A 25907-nucleotide genomic window follows, 5' to 3' on the forward strand; every position below is an offset into this window, starting at 1 on the left:
TTAAACTTTTATTTTTAAATATAAAATCATGATGAATATTTCTTAGCCATTTTCTTTAATGTATTAGGAACATGTCTCACTTTTTTTTTTAATTTAAAAAAACATTATTTTGATTGTTTTTAGTCAACTATTTGTATTTGGCTTTTTTCAAAAAGCTTCAGTGATACAGGAAGTGCCAAAACATTCACAAGCAGCCCAAAGATTTAAGTATACATTTGATTTTATTTACAAACCAGATATAGACTCACAGACATAGAAAACAAATTATGTTACCAAAGGGGGAAGGGTGAAGGGGGATAAAGTAGGAGTTTGGGATTAACAGATAACACACTACTATATATAAAATAGATAAACAGGACTTACTATATAGCACAGGGAACTATATTCAGTTTCTTGTAATAAAAAAAATTCATTGAGCTGTACACGTTAGATTTGTGCACTTTTCATATCTGTGTTATGCTTCAATGAAAAGGTTTTTTTAAAAAATCTTTTTAAAATATACATTTGAATCAAAACCATCCCCTAAGTCCATTTGCAGCAACATGGATGCTCCTGGAGAATGTCATTCTAGGTGAAGTAAGCCAGAAAGAGAAAGAAAAATACCATATGAGGTCGCTCATATGTGGAATCTAAAAAAAACAAAAACAAACAAAGCATAAATACAAAACAGAAACAGACTCAGAGACATAGAATACAAACTTGTGGTTGCCAAGGGGGCAGAGGATGGGAAGGCATAGACGGGATTTTAAAATTGTAGAATAGATAAACAAGATTATACTGTATAGCACAGGGAAATATACACAAGATCTTATGGTAGCTCACAGAGAAAAAAATGTGACAATGAATATATATATATATATATATATGTTCATGTATAACTGAAAAATTGTGCTCTACACTGGAATTTGACACAACATTGTAAAATGATTATAAATCAATAAAAAATGTTATATTGTTCAAAAAAAACCCATCCCCTAAGAACTAAACTAGATAAAATAAATGACAGAAATTACAGAAAGCAGGCCTTATAATATTGCATTTAATGGAGTCTAAGATGCAAACATGTTTCATGTTAAGACTGAAATAGGGTAGCATCTTAAAAAAATCAATGGTTTTTTTTAAATTTTTAATTTTATTTTTAATTGTGGTAAAAAAAAACACATAAAATTTACCTGTTAAACATTTCTAAGCTCTCAGTAGTGTTAAGTGTTCACTCATTATTGTATAGCAGATCTCTAGAATTTATTCATCTTGTAAAATTGAAATTCTATATACATTAAACAACAGCTCTCCATTTATCCTCTCTCCCCATCCCCTTGGAATCAACGTTCTACGTTCTAAGAGTTTCTACTTTGGTTACCTCATATAAGTGGAATCATGCAGTTTTTATCCATGTTTGTAGCATGTGACAGGATTTTCTTCTTTTTTAAAATTCGTTGTATGTATATATCACATTTTCTTTATCCATTTATCCACTGATAGACATTTGGGTTGCTTCCACCTCTTGGCTATTGTGAATAATGTTACAAGGAAAATGGGTATGTGCATTTCTCCATTTTGTTATAATTAAATGTTTGTAATTAAATGTAATAGGTGAAGAGTACTCCATTGGAGTGGATGTGGCATAATTTATTTAATCTCATTATTGGATATTTAGTTTGTTTCTCAAATTTCACTGTTACAAATAATGTTGCAGTAAACATTTCTATGACTACACTTTTGCCTACTTCTTTTAAGTCCTTGGGGTATATTTCTATTGACCGGTAGTATAAATACACGAGGCTTTTGCAACATAATGCCAAATTGGCCTTTAGAAAAGTTATGCCACCTTGCACTTCTGCCTACAGTGTTATTAGTGTACCCATTTTTCTCTTAACTTAATCTGTCTTTTTAATACTTAGCTGAGACTAGATGTTATCAGTCACGATTCACTGTTATATAGATTAAACTTCTTTCCTCATTCCTTTCAGAGGGAACCCCTTACCTAAAATCTGGAATCAGCCTCTTCTCTGATAATCCTGCATCTAATCCCTCTGAAGACAGAGCCCCAAATGTTTGCAGCATGCCATCATCAACCTCTGCATTGAAATTACCCCAATTTCAAGTTGAAGAATCTGCCGAGAGTCCAGCTGCTGCTCATACTACTAAGACTGCTGGGTGTAACGTGAGGGAAGAAAGTGTGAGCAGGGAAAAGCCAGAAGTGATATCTTCACCAAAAACAGGCAACAAAAGAATATCTATGGTGGCATCAGGCTTGACCCCAAAAGAACTTGTGAGTACATCCATTATGAATCTCCCTAATGACTGACACTTCATTAACATACTCAGATGGTTTTAAATGGTCCTCGCAATGGATAACCTATAGGAAGAAATCTAGCAAACAAGCTTATTTCTATGTAATTTAATTTCCATGACTAATTTCTGAAAATCTGTACTTAGATAAAGGTAGAGCATGGATTATTTTGTATACATTTACTGAAGTAAATAATTGTTAGGTATTAGCAGAAAGGTTATAGTTTGGGGTGTGATATAGAGCTTTTTAATTTTAATTTTCTTTCTATCTGAAAAAGCAAGTAGATATAGCTCTGCTCCCCAGAAGGCATCCTTTCCCCTCCTTTGTTCACATCTGTGTGAAGTTACCACCATGATTAACTAAATTTAAACTGGTTCCAAGTGCATTGCCAGATAGTGACATTTTTCCAGTGTTTGTCTTTATCCTGGCTTGTAACACAGTTCTCTCATAGCTTGCCCTGTCATTTCTGCCCTACAATATCCCTCCGTATTAGGATTTTGACATCTCCTTGGGCCCCTCATGCCAGAAACAGAAATTGTTTCACATTGTGGAAAAATACCCATTAAAATATTAAGACCACTGGAACTTTTTTTCTGCCTGGATTGGGTGTAGATTTCAGACATCCTAGGACATTTACCTCCCTTGTAATTAATCACCATTGGTATCATTTTGTAATGAAATAATTGAATGAAAAAAATTTTTAAACCATGATAACACACCAGAGTATCAAATAGATTCAATAGTGGGTGCCATTCACTGCACACTAAGAAATGATTCAGTCATCCTTTAGTATCTTAATTAATCCTTCCTAAGATTAGAACCATTTCTCATCCTAGCTTTTCTATAGGTTAGCAGCTCAGCATAACCTTCTCTGGCCAGATATGTCCCACGACTACAAGGGCAAAGTTAGCTGTGTCTGCCCTAGCAGATACAATGATTAAATTCTCATCAGTAATGCCAGAATTCTCATCTCACAGCCATGTGCCCAGAACAACTACATAATTCATACCTGTGTCTGTTTATATTGCTCTTGATCATTTACCAACACATGTAGAATTCCCATTTATTCATTGAAAATTAGCATTCCCTATTCCTTTGTTTTGTGAGTTCAGCTTTTCAGAGAAGGCTAAAATGATCTAATCTTTCTTGCCATGGGCAATCCTGAGCTGCAGATTAGACTCTAAGTGGCTTGGGTACATGTTGTCTTTAAACAAGCAAAGAGGAAAACTTTTCAGCTCTATTCAGACTTGCTGAAGTGTGGTAAATTTATTATGAAAGCTGCTGACTGTATTACACATGATTAATTCTGAAGCCCATATTAAGATGATCTTTTCAGCAGTTGCTCTTCTGACTGAACACTGTTTCAAGGCTGGGATTTCAGCAATTAATCAGTTCAGAATTGCTAATGATCCTGGCAGAGGGCAGTGGCAAAAGGGGGAGGATGTCATTAGCTTCTCTTGCTTGCCTTTTTCAGTGCCCTGTGGCAGTATGGAGTGAGGCAGCATGAAAGAAAGATGGCCCAGCCTCCATTGCAGTATTGTGCTGCACATGAATATTGGTGTGGGTGGCAATGGCTAGTAAATGACGGCCCTTGGTAAACAAAGTTATTTACCAAACAGTAGCTACTAATTATGTCAATTGTCCATAATGGATCTGGTTAATTTCTTTGACTGCCTATTGATTTTTATTTGGTTGATAGATAATAGCTATAAGGCTCTAGATTTCTTTTAGGAAGAATCTGAGTCTCTTCTGATTCTTCTCAAGAGGATTTGATAGTTTTTGCACTAACCTTTATAAGCATCTTGACTTGAATGTTCTGAAACTGTCAGCAGGTAGAATCCAGTTCTTAAGCCACATATCTGAACATAACTTTCTGTAAAGGCTAGTTACCTCTCAGCTTATAAAGTGTAGGCTGATAAATCCAAATTATAGTAGAGTGTCACTCTGCAAAGAAACTGCCTTAGGGAGTCAAATGATATCTGTTATTAAAGGGAAAATTAATATTATTTTGAATCCTTGGTTATAATTCCATGTCTGCTAGCATAGACTGTTTCAGAATTTCTTCATCTGATTTGTACGTAATTTTTATTAAATAACTATTTTGAGAATTCAGGCATATTAGAATCAAAAAGATGTACTTTTTGTGACAAAAATGGAGATTCAAAGCTAGGATAACTAATACTCCAAGCTGTGTACTAGAGGTAATTTATTATAATGTAATGTTTGATTTGATTGCAGATGCTTGTGCAGAAGTTTGCCAGAAAACATCACATCACTGTAACTAATCTAGTAACTGAAGAGACTACTCATGTCATTATGAAAACAGGTATACCAAGGGCCTTTACAGATAATGTGTTGCTTCTGTTGCAGAAAACTACATGAAGAAATGGGAGTGCTTGTTAAGCATAGCGTGGATGATAGTCTTCCAATAGTTAATCAGTTATTACTTGATGAAAGAAAAATAATAATTTTGCTGTTTCTTGACCCCCTTTTATCTTTGGTTAAGATTGGCAAGTGGTGAGCCAGAATGATGAATCCCTTCTTCTAGTCCTCCCTGTGTGGACTACAATGTGTGTGGGCTTTCTGGTAAGGCAGAGCCCAAGTCCTGGAGGAACAAATGAGGCAAAGAGGGGAATGAGCAGAAGTGAGTCTTTCTCCACTCAGAATCTGGGTGGTTGGAAACCCTAGCTCCATGACCACTTCATGTTGTCTCTCCACTCAAACACCTACTTTGAGTGTGCTTGAGTTTTTCAGGAAACAAGTCCAGTTATCAGCTCTGAGATAGCCTTGCATATGTAAAAGGAAGAAGAGAAGGGAAACATTCATTCATCATATACCTTCCCTTTTTTAAACCTTAAATATGACTTGCATGGTGATAACGGAGACCTTGGAGGCTTTTAGTTGACTGTAAGCTAAGTCTGACTAAACATTTCAGGGATGCTAACAAAGCTCATTTGGAATTGGGCCTTATTGATACAAGCCTGATGTCCAGAGCAGGTAGGTGACAATCCCGACCGCCCACCCCAGCCCCACTGTATTCCCTGCTGGAGCGACCACCTGGCAGGTGTGTGCTCTGTTTTGAGCACCATGCTTTCTTTTTAAGCTGGTCACTGACAACTGAAGAGTGTTTATCCAGAGGTAGATGATGAGAATGGGGAAAAAGAATTCAAAGCAATGTCATTTGAAGAACAAACAAAGGAATGAGAAGACTTAAGGGAACAAGACAACTGTCTTCAAATATCTCAAGAGTTATTATCTGGAAGAGGAGTTAGACTCACTCATGGGTTCCAGAAGGCAAAGACTGGTGCCTGTAGCACACAGAAGATGCAGATTGTAGCACAACTCTTAATACCTCCCTAACAAAATGGGCTCTCTGGAAACGCAGTGGTCCTCTCCAGGATGTTTCTCTTCATACGGCTGCAGGTGCTTGAGCGTAAGGTCCAGACTCCTTGGCAGGGACACACTGACTTAGAATCTCTAAGATGTTAGGTTTCTACTGTATGAAGATCGTACCACAGGGTCAGAGGATAATACTCAACGGAAACCAGATGCTAAAACAAGGTACCGTGAACTAAGTACTGTTTCAGAGATGTCATTAAATTTTAATATATCTTAAGCTATTGGTTTGGATCAAAGCTGCTGAAATGTGAAAAGAAAACTTTAAAATGCAAACTAAATCTGAAGTAGTTTAGTCTTTAAACCAAAGGCAATACAAGATTTGCTACTTTTAAACTAAAAATGAGCTAAAATTTCTGAGTTTAAAGCATATTATTAAATCAATCTTCACTGCAGTTAAACAAAAAGCTTTTAAAATTGTGAAGAAAGAAAAAAGCTTTTTAAAATTTGTGAAGAATTCTGTTAGGGAGAATTGCTACTGTTGCTACCACTGGCAGATGGCCTGCTGTGTTTAGGATTTAGTCAAATATATTTCTCCTGTTTAAACCTTAGTGTTCCTTCTTGAGTTTGCTTAGCTCTTCAGAAGGGCCTTCGAAACGCTAAGAAATGAGCAGCCAAAGTGATTCTTCAGCTACTGTTTTCTGAAATACTTATGTTGAAAAGAGTAAAGCTATGAAAAGACTGTATTTTTCTGTCCCTCTCAGGGGAATTAGGAATTGGGGGTTAGGAATTCCCAGGTAGAAGTTCTGGGGGTGAGAAATCATCACTTACATTGACATTTCATATTTAGGATTTCAACAATACTGTTTTCTTCTTTCACTTATTGTCATCCAGTAAAGCAGATCTTCCCCATTCACATGTATCAATACTATGAACATGGGTAATTCCTTAAGCACAATGACAGACATCTTTAGCTGGCCTTGGCATCCAGAAGATAGAGAAGTCATTTCCTGTGGTCTCAGCTTCATATCAGCCTTTTCTAGGCTTCCAAAGATCCACACCTGCTGGTTACAATTAGTGGGTGCTTCCAGCCTCTCAGTCTATCACCCAAGGTGTTGGAATCATCAATCCAGATTGATCTCAAATAGCATAAGGAACTGGGGCTCTTTAGCTTTTTACAACAGCACTTCCTGATCTTGTTTTCAACTTCTGCTAATCCTTTTGGATGTTTTCCATTCTGCAGACGCTGAGTTTGTGTGTGAACGGACCCTGAAATATTTTCTGGGAATTGCAGGAGGAAAATGGGTAGTTAGCTATTTTTGTAAGTACCGTATAATTTCTCCCCTCTTCCCTTTAACACCTCAGAATTGCATTTTGACACCTAACATTTTAACACCTGATGTTTTTGCTGATGCTGAATCTAAATTACCAAAAGGTCTTTAATGGTAACAGTAAACTAGCTGTATCTTTAATGCATAGCTCTTTGTTCAGATTAGCTGGTGATGTTGAGAGAAATGGATTTCTTTTTATAACTAATAGGACCTAATCTGCTCCTGACAATGTTAGCATATGAACTAAGGATTTATTTAATTGTAGGCAGAAATCCATGTGCAGCAGGCACTTTAATAATGTTTAACTTAAGCATCACCCATGTCTCCAAAAGGAAATCTCTTAAGGAGCTGTGGCTTTGTAGAGAGAGGCTCTCTGTTCAGTGTTATTTCTCCCACACTTAATATGTGAATCGCTTCACCATCCATCTCTGTGAAAGGTGTTCTTCTGCTCGTGTGTGACCTTTTCTGTGATCTCTTTAGGGGTGACCCAGTCTATTAAAGAAAGAAAGATGCTGGATGTGGTAAGTACTTGATGTTACAAACTAAGCAGAAGGACTGGTACCACTGAGTCACAAAGTCACCAAAAATTTATCTGCTTCCTTCCTTGCACTACTTTTAAAGATTTTCCTTGATGATGTGGACCATCAAGAGTTATGCAGTGCAAACTAGGAAATTCTGTGTTCTTACTCGTTTAAGTTTCAATAGGCACAATCCTTTCCTCAAAGGAAGGCAAAGGAATTTATAAAGTGGTGAGAAAAGATTCATAATAAGCACAAGAAACAGGTCCACCTAAATCTTTGTATGTAGAATGCATATGTCTTTGTAGAAAACTCATTGTTCACTGTTGAAGAAAAATTCTTCATATTAATATGCAAATGTATCTGTTTAGAAATCTGATTCCTTCAAAGAGATGTTACTCTTTATGATACTAAGAACAGTAAGAGGTAAGTAAGAGCGCGTGGGAGGAGGAATAATTTTAGAACAGCCATCTAAGAGCTGCTGGTGACAAGAGATCAGGCAAAATAAAATTAGCGAAAGCAGTTTTAAACTATTATGCACTATTCAGCATATTCATGATTAATTAAATGACATTTTTTTTAGTTTTAACTTTCATTCAATGACTTATATCATTGGGAGCCTACTATGTGCTGGGCACCAGGGATATATCAGTAAACAAGACTGATAGATCCCTGCACTGGTGGGATTCATGTTCTCTTGAGGGGAGATACGTAATAAATAAAGATGCATTTAAGATACTAACAAATACTATGAAGAAATACAGAACAATAGATTAGCAATTGACTAGGAATAGAGGTTGACTAGTTAGGAGACCAGGGAAGGGTTTTGAAAAGCTTGAACTGAGATCTAAAAGACAAGAAAGAATTGGACTTGAAAAATGTAGGAAACAAATGTCATGGGCAGAGGAGCATCAAACATAAGGGTCTTAAGATAGGAATGAGCTTGGTTTCTTAAGGAAAAACAGGCCAGCGTAGCTGGAAAGGAGTAATTGGTGAATCATGTGTAGGGAGCAGAGGTTAGACAATAAGTTGGAGAAAGTCATAGACAAGGGCCAGATCAGGTAAGATTTGGTGTAAGTCGTGGGGTAAGGAAGTTGAATTTTATCCATAGGGTAATTGGAGGCCTGGAAATGGTAAGAAGAATTTGGTTTGAGATATGTTTGGAGATAGGATTTACTAATGGGTTAGATTGGAGGATGAGATAAAGAGGAATTGAGGGAGTAATACTTAGATTTTTGGCCTGAACAATGGAGTGGATCTTAGTGATATCAATTAGATAAGGAAGACATGGGGGAAGGGGAAGAGTGGGAGGCAGGAGTAGAATCAAGAGCTGTTTTAGATGCGTGGATTGGGGATATATTAGACATCAATGTAGAAGTTAGTGGGCACTGGGGTACAATCAGGACTATAAATTTGAGGGTCATTGCCAAATAGATGACATATTTATCACTAGACTCTTCTCATTCAAGTGACTAGGAAATATTAAGGGTTTTTCCCCCCTAATAACAGCCTGTGGTTATACTCATAATTTTATTTTTCTTCATAATACTCTTGGCAACAACTCAGATTGTGGTCTTCCCTACAATCTTGAGTTTCAGTAAGAATTGTTTCTAAGCATTCTTCCCCCAAATTCTCCCAAAACCTCTAACCTTCCCCAATCCTATTATTCTTTATTCTGTCATCCTTGGCCAGTCAAAATAGTGATTATGAAAGCCTCTAACTTTCTTCAGTGTATTTAATTTATATTTTATCGTATTGGTTTCATTAACTGTAAATCTCTCAATGAAAATCTGAGAAGCCCTTATTTCTTTAGATGGTAATACACATTGATTTAAGAGATCAGAAATTCCCCAGTTATCTTTATAACAGCAGAGTATTAGCAGTTTAACATAAATGCTAAGTGAATGTTTTGAGAGGAGATAGATGTTGAAAATTAAAATACATTAAGTCCCAGAGAGGTGAAAAGCCAATTGTTAGTTTCTTCCCACAAAGATTTGCTTCAATGAATTGATTTCAGCAGCTGAGATGCTGGTCATTTCTTTCAGGCCACCAAAAAGAATGGTTTTTTGTAGGGGTGAGGGTTTCAAAAGTTCCTGGCAATACTTTATTCCTTTAATATGACATACCTGCTCTGCTTCCAATGAAGGAGACTTCTGTTTCTCTGATCCCTGTGGTTTGGGCTTGGTTTCTTTCAGCATGACTTTGAAGTCAGAGGAGATGTTGTCAATGGAAGAAACCACCAAGGTCCAAAGCGAGCAAGGGAATCCCAGGACAGAAAGGTAAAGCCCTCCTCCCCCATGTTGAGAACAACCCCACCCGCCGCCGTGCATTCCGGCCCCTTTCGTGGAGATGGTCTCTTTCATCTTGTAAGGGGCCTCACTGCTAGAGCACCAACAAGGTGCCTTCATATAGGCTCTTTTTTAGTTCTTCCAGCCCAACAGGGTAAATAAGTATAGTCATTCCTTGATATTCTTGGGGTGATTAGTATCAGGACCCTCTGCAGATACCAGAACCCAGGGGTGCTCAAGTCCCTTTTATAAAATGGTGTAGCGTTTACATATAACACCTTTCCAAATGGTTTAAATCAACTCTAGATTACTTATAAGACCTAATACAATGTAAATGCTGTGTAAGTTGTTGCCAAAAAGCAAATTCAAGTTTTGTTTTTTGGAACTTTCTAGAATTTGGGGGGGGATTTTCCCCTCAAATATTTTCCATCAGCAGTTGGTTGAATCTGTGGATGTGTAACTTGTCGGATACAGTAAGCGAGTGACCCAACTGATTTATCTGTTTTATGAATGCTGGAACTTAGACGTTTAGATAAGTTATGTAATTTGGATTCTGTTCTAGGGTGCAAATCTCAGCTGTTAAGTGACAGAGCTGGGATTTGAAACAGATGTGAATCTAAAACCTTTGCTCTTTCTACTTCATGGAGATATCTTTCTCTAAAGCAGTGTGGTAGGGTGTACCTGTGGTGTCTGTGGGAGCATAGAAGAGAAGTGATAGTAATCAACAGGTAACATCTATATAATGTTCACTATATGCCAGGGACTGCTCCCAACACTCAACCATATTTTAACTAATTAAAAACTTTACAGCAACCCTAAGAGATGTGGACATTAATTACACCCATTTTATAGATGAGAAAATTAAGACTCAAAGAGGTTAAGTACATTGCCCAAGCTCACACACAGCTGGAAGTTGAACTCAGGCAGTCTACCTCCAGAATCTGATCTCATAGTTTCTTGAAAAATTATAGAAGGTTTCACAGACGAGAAAAATCAATTATTCTAACAACTTTACAAATGAAGGACTAGAGGTCCAGGAAGATTCAGTGGCTTTCTTCCCCAGATCATACTGTAGCAGGTGATGTAGCCAAAATTGTACCATTCTCTCAGGGAGAGTTCCAGGCAAGGTTTCACACTTGCCTGTCAGACCTGAGCTGGCCTCTCTCTGGCCACTGACTAGGTGCTTATGCTCCTGGTCTGCATTTCTTCCTTTTTCAAGTGTACACCTCTGGGCACTGCAGAACATCCCCATATGGAGCACCTCCTGTCCCTTTATAGCACTTGAGAGAGAACCAGTAGAGGTGATTATCTAAGGAAAACTGCTTTGGGAGATGATCACAAATCAAGCCCTGGAACTCTAAACTCTTGGGGTCAGCCCACTCTCACCCTCTGAGCCTATCAAGTAACTTCCAGATGCCAAGAAGAGTGGCCATGTTTCTGCTTCTGCCTGCACCCCAGGGGAGCTCTGTGGGAGCCAGCCATTTGATTTTAGTCCACTTGGATGCAAGGCAGGATCAGCACCAGATTCCTCCCTCCTTGAAAGGAAATTCAAGCATTTGGGTTTTTTTCTTACATTTGACATGGCAGTGATGGAAAGTGCCTGGTCAAAGTAGTGTCATTCTGAAGACACCAAGTGTCACATAGTGTTCTCCTGTGGAAGAGAAATGTATTTGTAGAGGTGAAACTTCAGACTTCATTTCTCGTAACTAGACATCCTCATCAGTGAGTGTCAGCCTGGATGTAAAAACTCCTAATCTTTTGTGCTTTTCATGGCAACATTTGGCTCCAGCTGGCTGCCTGGGAAGAACATTTAGCCTTATAAGCATCGAGGTCCTGTCAACAGGTTAGGGATGTAGTTTATTCATACAGATAGTGAGAATGGCACAGACGGAGGTGTCATTCACGACAGAAACAGACTTGTCCTGCTCTCCTTATTCCTCTGGCTGAGGTTGAAATGGGAGGAGTGAGCGTTTCGTAAAAGGCCATCATGTGTTTTCAGATTCTTGATTTTTCTCTACTTCAGTCTCTTATTTGAACTGAGATGAGGGGTGGGGATATAGCTCAGCGGTAGTGTGTGTGCTTCGCATGCCTAGGTCCTCGGTTCAATCCCCAATACCTCCATTAAAAAAAAAAGTGAATTTCTAAGAAAAAAAAATTGGGGGGAGGGTATAGCTCTAGTGGTAGGGCACATGTTTAGCATGCATGAGGTCCTGGGTTCAATCCCCAGTACCTCCTCTAAAAAAATAATAATAGTAATAAACCTAATTACCTTCCCCCTGGGAAAAAAATAACAAAAAAAAAAGTGAGGTGATTTCTAGGCCTGGACAATTTTCATTTTAGTGGAATGGTTTTAAGAGAACAAAAGTTATATGCAAACCTTTATATAAACAGTTAATGTATACATAAACAAATGGTATATATCCAACCAACTGACACAAATTAGATTTCTTCCTTTAAATGATACCCAAGTCTTTCCATAAGAACCTGTGCCAAAGCATGTGTAGAATTTGCCTGTCCAACAGAGTAGCCCCAGCCACATGAGGCTATTTAAATTTGATTAACTAAAATTAAATAAAATAGGAAGTTTAGTTCCTCATTGTAACCCTGACTACATTTCAAGTGCTCAATAGCTGCAGGTGACTCATGGCCACCTTATTAAAGCAAACAGAACATTGCCACCATCACAGAAAGTTCTTTTGGACAGTGTATCAAGCACTGTAAGTGGAAGAGGTACCTACGAGGTATGGTGTGATCTGTGCCTCTTGGAAACTAGGCAGTCAGCTCAGCAAGGAGGGGCAGAACCAGGCTTCACTTCCAGATTAAAAATGACATGGGTTGCCTGAAGGAGCAGAGGCCATTTGTAGAGCAGTATGAAGGCAGGAACAGATGTTTGGGGACCAGAAGGAAAGGAACATGTGCACATAAAATAAACATAGACCTCTGTGCCAATTAGGACTTGTGAGTATTGATGTATCAAGTCTGGATAAACATCAGACTTCAGCTGATAGCTGTACTGTCTTGCCATCTAAGCCTTTTATTAAACATAAAATATATTAAACATAACGAAGGACTAGTTTTTTTCTTCTCGTCTCTAACAAGAAGTGAGGTCACCTGCAGAGATCATCAGGGAAGAACCTGGGCCTGATTGGTGGCAGCGTGGGATGCTCAGCCCTTGAATGACAAATAATGACTGCAGAGTAGATCAACTATATACACACTTGAAAAAAGGTTCTAAAACCCACCAGTGTTCTGGACATAGGGCTGATTCTCTCTGGGAAGTAGCAGCAGAAATTATCAGGTGGTAAAGAAAAGAAAAGCTCTTCATTTTTGAGCATCTCTATATTGCTTTTTATAAAACCCGTGTCTTTTATAACTAGTGTTTCTTTCCCTCTGTCCCTGTCTTCTCCCAGATCTTTAAAGGCCTAGAAATCTGTTGCTATGGACCCTTTACCAACATGCCCACAGGTAAGAGATGGGGAGAACTGCCAAGTCCAGCCCCAGCCTTCCCCCACGTCATAGGGTGTTATGGGAGACATCATCTTATGGGGGTTTCCTCAAATGGGTGCAATATTCTCGCCGTTATTCCATTTCTCTATCACCCATCAGGCAAACCTGTATCTAAATATTATCCCTATGGTAAAAAACTAGCCCTGTGCCCCTTTTCCAGAGCTAGAAGGCAGTGAAGAGTCAGGATCTAGACAGTATGCTCTATCCTTGATTGGGTAGAACTGCTCTTACTGCCCTTTGGTCTAAGAAAGGGGGGAAATAGTAAGTTAGGGAGAGGATACCTTCTGGGTTAGTAAATGTCAAGAAAGAATTCTTCTCTTCCTGAACCATCTTCATTTGATACAGAGACGAAAGTACAGCAGCTACATAAGCCCTGTGGGCCTGGGGCCCCACATAGGCCCAGAGCAGGGGAAGACTCTTGATGAACATCTTCTAATTAAATTTGACATTGAATGTGATGTAATGTTTAGGGCTGCCGTGGGGATCAGTTCTGGAGTTCTGTGGCACTGAGGCCCTGTATGTGTGTGTAGATTTGGTTTGTTCTTTTCAAAACAAAGGCTGCTCACCTTTGCCTCTGTGCCCACCTCTGCCCAAGGATCAGGTCCTCTTTCTCCCCAGAAGATGGCCTTGGCATCTGGGCGGGGACAGATGAGCGGCAGAAAGTGAGCCTGGCAAAGTAATTCTGCTTCTGTCTTCTTTATTGGTTATTGATTGGATTTTTATGAAATTTCCAAGTGCCACTCAGCTTTCTCAGTGTTTTTGTACTTTGGTATAACGAAAACCAGCATCTCTAGCTGGTATCATATTGGAGGTGAGTCAGTTGACCTCAGTTCACTCAGCCGAACAGGAGCACCTCAGCCATCCCCAGAAATGGGCTGATGGAAAAGAGCACCCAAAGGGGCCCAGCAGCCACCCAGTGGTCAGTTCTGCCGGTTTTCCAGGTGCAAGTGGAACATTTCTACAATCTCTTCTAATTTTTCTTCCCCCAAGTGATTTGATTCCAGTCCAGCATATAGCCTTTCCCCACTGATGTGCTGAGTCTGTGTCCAGGATGACTTGTCTTTTTTCTTTTTTTTTTGACTGAATAAATTATCTTCCCGTCTCTTGACATTTACAGTAATTACCACCGAGTATGGTGCTCTCAGTGGCTGTGATTATCAATTACCAACACAGAATTAGGCGGGGAAGGAGGGATGGCGGGTGGGTATTTTTTCGCAATATCTTAGCCAGCAATTTAGCAAATTAATGGAAATTAGATCTTAGATTTTTTTTTCTCGCGAAGTGTTTCATTTGAGAGACTATCAAACCTTATCTACCAAGTGGCCTTATGGGGGCTGATAACCAGAGTAGGCAACATATTAGTAGCAAATTGACTTAGAATCCATACCCCTAGAATAGATTGTATTTGGAGGCCTTTTTGTCCCTTTGGAGCAGAGAGACAAGGACTCTCCCATTAAGAAGTCTTGCTGTAAGACTTCATCCAGAGGAGTAGAGGGTAGAGGACCTGGTAAAATGTGTAGATTACTGTGGTGATTTGAGGTCTGAATATCCTGTTTAGATCAACTAGAATGGATGGTGCACCTCTGTGGGGCTTCTGTGGTGAAGGAGCCCTCATCATTCACCCGCAGTGAGGTAAGTGTTTGGTGCCTTGTCAGAGGGGGAGGACATAATATTCTGTCCTGTGATTGAGCAGGGTGGCACCCACCAGTCCCTATGAAAACCCCAGTGTAGCCTCAGAAGCCTTTCTTCACCCTGACCCTTCTCTGACCACACACCCATGCCAGAAGACTCCATCTGTAAGGGATAAGTAAGGACTTGAGAGCTACAAGTATTTAACAGACTAAGGGAAGGCTTTCTCGCTAACCCTTCCTTTTTGCCACATGCCCCTCCTTTGTCTGGTTGCCCCCAGAGTAATCTTCTTCAGTAAACCATCAAGAAGTGAAATTTCTGTCCCAAAAGTCTTGCTCTGATACCCTCAATGCTGTTTCCTTCCTGGGGATTCAGGGTACTCATTCAATTGTGGTCGTGCAGCCGGACGCCTGGACAGAGGACAGTGGCTTCCATGGTAAGTCTTGCTGTAAGCCTTCATCCAGAAGAGTATCTGGTAGAGGGCCTAGGTTAAGTGTGCAGATTACTATGGTGATCATAGGTCTTAATGTCCTGTTTAGGTCAGCTGGAGTGGATGGTGCACCCATGTGGGGCTTCAGAAGGCCTGTGTCGTATGGGGTGGGATGAGTTTGGTTCACCACAGGTTACTCAGTGCTTGATTAACACAGCTCTCAGCACTTCCTAGGTGCTCAATAAATTTGTTGAGGGAGGGTGTAGCTCAGTGGTAGAGCACATGCTTAGCATGCACAAGGTCCTGTGTTTAATCCCCAGTACCTCCGTTAAAATAAACAAATAAAATAAACCTAATCCCCCCCCAAAAAAATCTGTTGAATTAGTGAATGAATGGCTAAAATGTCCTTTTAAAACTTTACTGTTTATTTTGCATTATAAAAGTAGTACATGAACTCTTTCCATGAAGATGTTAAATATGAATATTCATCACTTAAATATAAATGAGCACAGCCATAATGAAATAATCCGAGTAATCCCACCATTTGGAGATGATTGCCAGAAAATTCTTCCAGGCGTATGTGTGTATATATGTACACACATATATCTTACACAAATGTGATCATGGTTATCGTATGTTTTGCTTTTTCACTCAAGATACTGCAAACATATTTTCGCATCATTGAATTGCAATGCTGTTTTGCTCTGTGGTGACTTTTCCCTTAACAGATTGGAGCTTGTGTTAATGAAGTTGCCAGAGGCTGTAGGCTTTCAGCAGCAGTCAGTCTTCAGGCTTCTGAGTAAGGTTCTATGGCCTGAAGCATTGCTTAAGATCAACAGTTTTGCTCCTACCTGAGTAATTTTAAGAACTCATCCAGACAATGAATATATATATGTTCACGTATAACTGAAAGATTGTGCTCTACACTGGAATTTGACACAACATTGTAAAATGAAAAAAAAAAAAAGAACTCATCCAACCAGGTCCCTGGAGTAGATTGACTAGAATCTGATCTGGGAAAACATGAACTGACACTTATCTCTGCTTGTGTTCTCTGTCCCCAGTGATTGGGCAGATGTGTGAAGCACCCGTGGTGACCCGAGAGTGGGTATTGGACAGCGTAGCCCTCTACCAGTGCCAGGAGCTGGACACCTACCTGATACCCCAGCTCCCCCACAGCTGCTGCTGATTCCAACCAGCCATGTATATAGAGGATACAGCCTGTTCCACAGGACCCCAAGAATGAGCTTAAGAAATGGCCTTTTTCCAGGCCCTGGGAACTCCTCTTCAGTCCTTCCACAGCCCCGATTCCTAAATATTTTATATACATCAGTTTGAAAAGAACTTCTGGCCATGCAAGGATCCCTTAAAGATTTTCTTCTTCAAGACTCCCTTTGAAATCTGCCATGAGCACAAAATTGTGGTGATTTTTCACCTAAAAGAATTTAAAACCATTTAAACCCCACCAACTGAGCAAGGTGCTGATTCATTATTTATCAGCCTTATTCCTTCTACTGAGGCTGTTGGCTTAGAGCTGGAGGCACAGGGTGGCTGGCCTCAGGAGAATGGCTGGTTTCCCTAAATTTGTTCCTCAAAAACTTGTGCTCTTAAAGGCTTAAGAGTCAGATCCTTCAGTGGAAGTGAGTACTTGGGGATCTGTTTCATGACTTAAAATCAAAACAGCCCTTGGACAGCTCTCAAATGTTGAGGTGGAGCACTGGAGAGAGAATCCAGAGGCAGGAAATGGATATAATATGAAATCTGAGGGTTAATTAGGGGAGAGAGGAGTCTTGCTGACCCTGATCTCCAAATGTCTGGGCTATAGTTGCTGGATTTCTAAAGAACTTCTTGGCACTGAGGTCCTCCGAAACAGAATCTTTTCAAGACCTAGTGTCCAAAGAGAGTCTTCTAATTCCCCATTAGTAATAAATAAAATGTTTATTATTGTAGTTCCAGTATGTAACCCATTCCTCTTGAAATATAAGATCTCTGATAGGAATATTTCATGTCTGCAAGATGACAGATCCCACCAGGAACAGAGCTGTTTGCTTTCCTTGAGGTAATGTTTTTCCCTTTGCTCCCTATTGCTATACAACACCATAAATAATTTTGTTTGCTGAAGGAAGAGAAAGTGTTTTTCATAAACTCATTATCCAGGACTGTTGATAGCTGTTGGAAGGACTAGGTCTTCCTTAGCCCCCAGGATGTGAGGGCAGTAAAGACCTGATTGTACAAAATATGTTTTGTAAATGCTGTGCTCTTCACCTGCAAATAAACTTGATAACAAACACTTCCACTAAGTATGACTGTTCTGAAGGCTTAGATCTGCAGAATTTCTCAGAGCCTTTTCACTGCACTGTAGTCTCCTCACCTGTAACTACCTCCCCAGGTTATTAAGGGGACATCAAAACCTGCCGTTTGTTTCCTATTGCTGCCATAACAAATTGTCACAAATCTGGTGGCTTAATCCATACCCATTTATTATCTCGCAGGTCTGTAGGCCAGAAGTCCAAGTTGGCTCAACTGGTTTCTCTGTTTCAGGTTGCACAAGACCAAAATAAGGGTGCCAGCAGGGCTGTGTTCCTTCCTAGAGGCTCTAGGGATGAATCCGTTTCCAAGCTCGTTTCACGTTGTGTGAATTGTTCCTTGCAGTCGTTAAGACTAAGATCTTATTTCTTCATTGGCTGTCAGCCAGAGGTCATCCATAGCTTCTAGAGGCCACACACATTTTTAGGCTCATGACCCCTTACCTCCGTCTTCAAAGCCAGCAATGGCTGATCAAGTCTGTCACATTGGGAATCTCTTTGACTTCCCCTTCTGCCTCGTCTCTCTGCTCAGCTCTCTAACTCCTGCCAGAGTAATTGCTGTTTTTAAGGGCTCAGGTGATTAGCTTGTGCCCACCAGGTATCCAGGGTGATCTCCTTGTCTTAAGGCCCACAACCATAATTACAGTTGCAAAGTCCCTTCACAGCAGTACCTAGCTTAGTGTTTCATTGAACAGCCCCCACGCCAGGAATCTAGGGAGAATATCTTTAGAATTCTGACAACCACTCCTATATAAATGCTTGATCCACAGATAACAGTCTGTGTCATCTTTTCTTGGTCTTTACTCTGTTCAGAGATTGGAATCCTGTGAAGTGGATATTTGTCACTTCATTTGAAGAATAGGAACTAGAAATGTAAGATTGTGCTGAGAGTTTATACAGCTAGTAAATGACAATCCAGAGATCTGAACCCGTGCCCTTCCCATCCCATCATTCAGCTTTCCACCTGCACCAGTCCCTGACCCCAGGTCAGGAGGCACTGGTTCAAGCCTCAAGGGAATGTAAGGAGAGGAGAGGGTTGTGAGGTGAACTCACCCTCTCTGTGGGCTACGGTGGGAGCAGTGGAAAGCTCCTGGCTCCAAGTGGCAGCTTTCCTTGGGAAAGCAGCCCTAGGCAAAGTGATTGACAGGATTGGATCGTAGCTACTTGTATTTCCACCCCGACCCAGCCTCTTAGCTTGTGCTTATATTTTGGTTGTCAAGACCCACCAGTTCAGCCTCACCCACTGTGTGACCTCTCTCAGGCCCATGCCAGCTTCCTGTCTGCCTGGCAAGAGGTCCATAAAGGCAGGCAGGAAGCAAGTGCCACTGGCTCAGTCTGCAGTTAGAAGTGTCTCATTTCCAGTGACAAGCCATGGCTTACTGGAGCAGTGGGGTAAGCTAGGCCTCAACCTAGTCACTGATGGGTTAATAGAAAAAGCAATATCTAAGTAGTACCGTCTGCCTTCCCAGGAATCCTGGGTGAAAGCAGAGATGACTAAAACGTTAAAAAGTTTCCCGTAATTGTCTCTCAGGGTCACCCAACAAATGTCCACCCAGTCTGTTTATCGAGCTCTGCATAACCTCTCCCGGAAATCAGCTTCTGACCCTGGCCTCATGGTGCTTGGCAGAGCTTAAGGGTCTTATCTGATGATGGAGTAAATCTTTGCTTCTTTGACCTCTGGCTTTAAGATGTCCTCCCACTTTTCCATCCCACAATTTTTAGCCCTCCCTGGGCACAGCAGCATTTTGGGAACGAGTTCCTGTACTGCCTTTATCTCATTTCACAAAATGAACTGCAAAGGCGCTGGAAAGGAAGGAGAAGAGGAGGGATTATCACGCAGGCGCAGGGAGGGGACCTAGAGAAGAGCTCATAGATTATCTCTCTCCTGAAAAATGCAACCGGAATCATGCACAAAGTATCGGCTCAAAAACATGCAGGAGGGAAAAGAAAAGAATCGGTGTTGGGGTGGCTGGAGCGGAAGGAGCCAAGCTGCCCGGAATGTATCCTGTGAAGGCTGCGAAGAGCAGATAAGGGCAGCCCCGGAGGCAGGCAGCGCAGAGAGAGGGACAGGGTGAGGGGAAACTGCAGGTCTGCCCACAGGAACCCGAGAGAGAACAGGACTGTGGGAGCTTGCTTGTCAAAGGCTGTAAAATGGCTGGGCCAAAGGCCCCTCTACCGTATTTCAGGGATGCCTAACTCCCTACAACAGCCTGTAAATCTACCTGTAACAAGGAGAAAATTAAAGAAATGAATCTGGGCAAATAGAGAATTAAGGAGAACTGGAGTCAATCATCTCCTGTGGAGAGCAGGGATTGGGGAAGAGGCAGAGAGAGCGGATCCTAAAATGAGTCTAAATGATCACGAAAATCTGCGTAATGGTTGGAGGGGCTGACAGGAATAGAGCACTGGAGAGAACCACCCCCAACATTATGGCCACCAGCAAACAAGGACTCTGGAGACCTGGTTTCAGAATGATAAGGCAGTTTAACGTGCAGCAGGTTAGGGGAGTGATTCTCAAACCCTGGTCCCCTCCCTGATGGGGAATGAGGGAGGGGTAAATGTTAGATATGCAAATTCCAGGAAGAGCCAATTCTGTGATTCTGAAGCAAGCTTAGGTTTGAGAACCACTGGTTTACTGTAAGGTGCTGTCAGTTGGTGTAAAATGTTACCTATGGTATAGTCTTTTGTCTCCAGAAGAGGTGGATCTTAGGCCTGTTAAGGAAAGCTAAGGTTCCTGGGCTGGTGAGTGGTTCTTATCTACAAAGTTGCAGCAGCTGGCTTTAGTTGGTTCCAAAATGGCCCTTTAAACAAATACAAAGCAAAGGACAAAGATTAAATTATATTAGCAACCTAGGAGCAGAAGAGCCAGACTGCTTAAAACAACAGCTAGAGGTTTAGGAGGTTTTATTAATATTTAAATTGCAGTGAAACCACAGCTACAGCCTTTGACTCCAGCATCAAGATATGTAAATGTGGCTTTCTAAAGAAAGGCAATTTCAGACAGACCTCCAGGTAATGAGAACAAATAAAACAAATGATTTTGTAATTTATCTTTATTGACTGATGGAGATCAGGGCACAGACAGCCCTTACCCAGTGAGAGTCGGCCACCAGCAGGCTCTTGGGTCAGGGGCGGGGAGAAAGCTGGCTTGAAGAGAGAGGCAGGGAGACTCAGAGTGGTGACACAAGATGCCCGAGGAGGACAAAACAGGCAGGTGGGAAGAGAAGATGACTCAATTAAAAAGGAAGAAAAATGGGGACCCAGCTCTGGGTTGTGGGACCCTCTGATCTTGCTAGCTCTCAGGAGCAACGACAACAGTAAGACTGTCACTAGTCACTCTCCTACTAAGTGCCACGCACTATTCCCAACATACAAATGAGGAAAATGCCACTTTGAGAGGTCAAGGAATTTGCCCCACAAAGGGAAGCGGCAAAGCCTTGATTCAAACAAAGATTTGTTTGAGGCTAAATTGTGCTGGGAACCAGTCCTCAGAAACAATAACAATAAGGTTAATGATTGAGGGGCGACTACGTGCCTGGTTCTGTGGTAGACTCTGTGTGCTAGGGTTGTGGAAAGGAGGGAGAAGAGATCCATTTCTGGCCTTTGAATTGCTTACTATCCAATGGATGGGGTAAGAGAGCCACACATAACCCTTGCAGGGTCGTGCTTCTGGTTCAGAAGTCTTTTGGGGCTGGCTGGTGGGGTCTGGCTCTGCCTGCCATGGGGGCACCTCACATCTCCACATTATGGGGACTAGCAACAAGAGTTTTGAGACCTAGTTTCAGGACTAGAATGATAAGGCAGTTTGACATGCAGTTTAATGTGATTCTCAAACCTTGGTCTCCTGACGGGGAATGGGTGTGGGGTAACAACATCTAGGAACTTGTTAAGATAGCAAATTCCAGGACCTCAGTTCAGACCTACTAAATGAAAAACTGAGTGTAGGGGCAGCAATCTGTGATTCGGAAGCAAGTTCAAGTTTGAGAACCACTGGCTTAGTGTAAGGGGTGAAGCATCTCAACTGGCCCTTGGAGTTAGGGTAGGATTTGGCCAGGTGAAAAGCCAGGAGATTCCAGAAGACCAGGTAAGAACCCCCAGCTGGCAGAACTGAGGGAAGGAGCACCTGATCCAGAAAGAGAAGAATTGGGAGGGTCTTCTAAGGATCCATTTCTCTGACCCACCCAGTCTCCAGACTGTACATCACAAGCCAAAACCAAACCTCTCCACTGCCTCACCTGCTATTACCTTTCTGGCACCATGGCCAACAAATATGGGGACCCAGAGGTTTTGCTCACACTCTGTCTTGTCCGCAGTCAGTCCTGTTCTGCCACCTTCACACGCCCAAATGCTGCCCACCCCACCTCCTCCACAGAGCCTTCCCCATTGCTTCCAGGCCAGAATCTCCCTAAAAGTTCTGCCTTATTTATGACACTTTCTTCCTTCAATAAGTTATTTGTGAACTGACTATAACTCAATAAAAAAAGTTTAAAAATAATAATATAAATAAATAAGTTATTTGTGTACCTATTCCGTTTTCTCTATCTGACTAGAAGGTCCTCATGAGCAGGATTAGTATCATTTTATCTTTGTTATAACCCAGCTCTATTCCTGGCAGATACCTTGTTAGGTGCCCAATGAGTATTTGCTAAATGAATGGGTTAAAAGATGAATGTAATGAACTTATTGAGTGAAGGCCTTATCCAACTGCTGGCCCCATCCTCAAGAACTTTAGACTCTGGAAAACCAGCCACATTCTGCCAGAGAGTGCTGATTCCCTTCAGTCCCTCATACCCATTTTTATAGAAACCGACTTTACTCCAAAAATGGTATTAGAGATCTAAATGTCCGAGAATCATTCTTCCTCTTCTAAGCCCACGCCTACAGATTTCCTTCTTGATTCTCTTGCCGATCATAAAGCCTACTGCCTTGTGATGAATCAAACCAACACCCACCTAGACAGAGAACATCAGTTTCCCCTCTCCATGTGTCCTCCAGCAGGGCCACCTCTAGGCTGGATGCTCAAGACTGATAAACTGGAGGGCTGCCGCCATCGCAGGAGAAATAATTAGGATGTTCATGAGAATCTCCTTGCAAGTTCAAAGCACTGACACAACCATTATCTCACCCTCCTCGCTCATTCCCTGGGAGATGACTAGGGTAGAGATTGTTATCCCCATTTTATAGGTGGTAAAACCAAGGTCTAGAGCCTTGTCAAAGGTCACCTGGTAAATTGGTGGCAGACCTGGAACTGACTAGCCTAAGACTCCCTCTTCATAAGAACACAGTTGAAAATGCTGTCATGTTGCCTGGGTTCTTTGTCTGAGAGACACAGAATGTGAACTCCAGGTGAGTGGGGGGTAAGGGCCAGGGAAGATAAAAGAAAGTTTGTGACCCTGTAAATTTTTTCTCTGTAATGCTGCAGCAGCTGGTACTGGTTAATGCCAGAAGAGTTTTTGTGTTTTTTATTTAAAGCATTACCACATGTCCTAGATTAGGGAGGGAAAAGGTGACTCTGAAGGTAACAGACACACAGGTAAACAGATGTTTGCCATCTTCTCTTGAAAACAATACAAAACCAAATGGCAAGAGAAACTCAAATTACAAACTATGTGGCTCTTCCCAGCTGTTAGGCTATAGGACCCTGCAATAAACTAATGCCAAGTGGATAGAAAATCTTCCCTTGGTGAGTAAAGCCTGGGGCCTGGTGAGGGGAGTTCTCTCCTGGAGCCAAAGGGCTTTGGGGGCAGTCTCAGGGTCCTCTTCAGGTGCCCAGGTAAGAAGTCTGCCGGTGGGATCATCCCCAAGACCACAGAGGCTCTGAAAGCCAAGATTTGTGCTAGAGTGGCCTCTGGTTTTTAACCAAATGCTAGAAGAATTAAGATAAAGAATCTCCATAGGAATTCAAAACGCCATTTCCTAAAGATGTGACCACAAGGCTGTGCTGGGGAAGGCAGTGATGGTCTATCCTATCCCACCAAGACAGTTTCTCCCCTGGCTCCATCCTAAAGCACAGGACCTGTCCTCTTCAACCCAGGCCAGCTCTGGGCTTTTCTCAGCCTTTAGCCCAGCACCCGCCCCCAGTCCCCTCTCAGAGCTTTGCTGAGGGCTCACAGCTTCCCAGTTCCACTGGAGTTTGTGGGACACAGAGATGGGCAGGGCGCATAACACTTGAGCCCAGAGAGGTGCTGGTGGCACAACAGAATGAATGCACTAACTGCCAGGGAATTGTACACCTTAAAATGGCTAATTGTATGCTATATGAATTTCACCTTAATTAAAAACAAAAACTGAGCTGCCCTGGGAGCTCTTTGGGATGAGGAGAGAAGCTGGGCCTTTCTGAGGCTCTGAGGGTAGAGCCTCCTTGCAGGGAGTGGCAGTGAGTGACAATGGGAAGGCCAGTCTGGGCCTGGCCCTCCTCCTCCAGGACCAGATGGGAACTGGGGGCCGGGGAGAAAGGCCCAACTGGGGCAGCGCCGGGGTCTGGCCAGAAGAGAGGCACTCAGTGAAAGCGAGGAGGCTGCAGCCGTCGCTCATTTGCATCATAAGTGATTGGTTTTCCCTGCTCGTCCCTCATTAGGACACAATGGACAGTTGTTTGCTGGCGCAGCAGATCCATTTACCAAGGGAGAGAGGAGACAGAGAAGAGTGATTGATGGGCCATAGTAATGGGGCGGGGGCAGCCGGCCTCCCCTCCCCTCCCCTCCCCTGCTCCCCTAGGCCCCAGGCCTCCTGTTCTCATACAACGAGAAGGAACCCAGAGAGCAAATCAACTCCCTCATTTAACAGGTGAGGAGACTAAAATGCTAAGAAGGGATGAGACTTGCAAAGGTCATACTGAGTTCATGACACAGCTCTGGCTTCTAGAATCTCCAGTCTAGATTCTAGACTCATTCCAGGGTTCATTCCACTGGCCTGCAATGCCTTCTCCATTCCCAGCTTGTGGCTCTATGTATCTGTGGTCTCTCTCCTTCTGTTCCAGGCCTTGGATTCCATCAATTCTCCCTCCTGTGTCTATCTAATCTCTTCCTCTGTTCTACCCACTCTGTATTTTTTCCTCCTGGTTTCTAGGCAGCCAGGATAATTACTAAACTTCTAATTAACCCCTGCCCTAACGAGGGTGAGTCTGGCAGAAGAGGCAGCAATTTTGAAACTGTCTTGATGTGTTTGGGGGATAGGTGGAGGTAGAACACATGTTGGGGTGGGGCTATTATAAAGCAGGCACTGAGACAGACATGACACACTTGATTTCACTTTGTCCTTTCAGCCTTGCAAGGTAGCATTCTTAGAGACAGGAGAATGAGAGGCTCAGAGAGGTTGGGTAATTTGTACAAGAGCACCCAGCTGACAAACGGCAGCTATCTGACCCCAAAATCTCCCTGACACCCTGGCACAGGGGCCTAAAGCTGGGCAAGGGGGCCCACTGATTCCAGGCTCATGGGAGGCACAGCCTTGCTGAAGGAGGCCACTGCTTAGTTGATCCCCCCTGGGCAGGGCCTGCCTCCCCATTTCCACCTTCATGCTCCCACCTTCCTCTGGGCCCCTTCTTCACGGTGATGAAATCTCACAAATGCTAGTGTTTGGCCCTGCGGGGGCTGGGGAGACAGCCATCAAGAGGGAGAAAACTGACAGACCCAGAGCCAGACCGGGGAGGTCTCCCGCCCGCCGACGCCCCCTCCCACTTCCCTGTCTGCCCCTCCCCTTTCTGGGTCGAGCCTGCCAGCATCTGCGTCTGTCTCATTGTGCTCTGGGGGAAGGGGAGAGTCGGGGTGAGTGGGTGTCTGTGTGTGAACATAAGGCCTTCGGGTTCATTCTGACACTGAATGAAAAACTCACCAATTATTCGTCCAATCTCATTAATATGTAGACAGACATCTGTTATTTAGGAGTCAACAGCAGAGGCATTTTCGTGGGGGGGAGGGGCTCTTATGTACGTGCTCTTGCCTCTCTGGCTGCTGGCAGGGTAGCTGCTGGGAATCACCCCACACGCCTGGACCTGGAGCCTTCCTTTTCTCTGACCCTCACCCCCAGCCTCGAGGAGAGGGAGTAGGGGACTGATGAGAAACGACTGGTGAGAAATGGAGAGAGACCTGGGAAACAAGCTGGAAGGGGGAAGTGAAGAGAGGGGCTGCACTGGGTAGAAGAAACTCCTTTGTTGGCAGAGAGGAAAGGAGAGATACTCTGAAGAGCTGAACCCCTTTCTTGGGGAAGCAGAGTGGAGCAGGGGAGAGCTCTGCCAGGATTTCCTGCCAGGGTCTTGGTGTCCACGGGG

At 42.4% G+C, this 25907-nt stretch overlaps 1 protein-coding gene across 4 annotated transcripts in view; it reads left to right on the forward strand.

Annotated features, from left to right (window-relative positions):
* BRCA1 (BRCA1 DNA repair associated) overlaps positions 1–17628 on the forward strand; it is a 53177-nt gene extending 35549 nt beyond the window's left edge. For all 4 annotated transcript variants that reach the window (XM_006199189.4, XM_031685505.2, XM_072939265.1 and 1 more), the window contains 9 exons: positions 1971–2272; positions 4532–4619; positions 6873–6950; positions 7441–7481; positions 9674–9757; positions 13177–13231; positions 14832–14905; positions 15278–15338; positions 16397–17628. In XM_006199189.4, coding sequence (XP_006199251.2) covers positions 1971–2272; positions 4532–4619; positions 6873–6950; positions 7441–7481; positions 9674–9757; positions 13177–13231; positions 14832–14905; positions 15278–15338; positions 16397–16521 — 908 coding nt within the window. In that variant the 3' untranslated portion in view covers positions 16522–17628. The remainder of the gene's footprint in view (positions 1–1970; positions 2273–4531; positions 4620–6872; positions 6951–7440; positions 7482–9673; positions 9758–13176; positions 13232–14831; positions 14906–15277; positions 15339–16396) is intronic.
* The last annotated feature ends 8279 nt before the right edge of the window (positions 17629–25907 follow it).

This window comes from Vicugna pacos, chromosome 16, assembly GCF_048564905.1.
Source record: "Vicugna pacos chromosome 16, VicPac4, whole genome shotgun sequence".
Lineage (NCBI taxonomy): Eukaryota > Metazoa > Chordata > Mammalia > Artiodactyla > Camelidae > Vicugna > Vicugna pacos.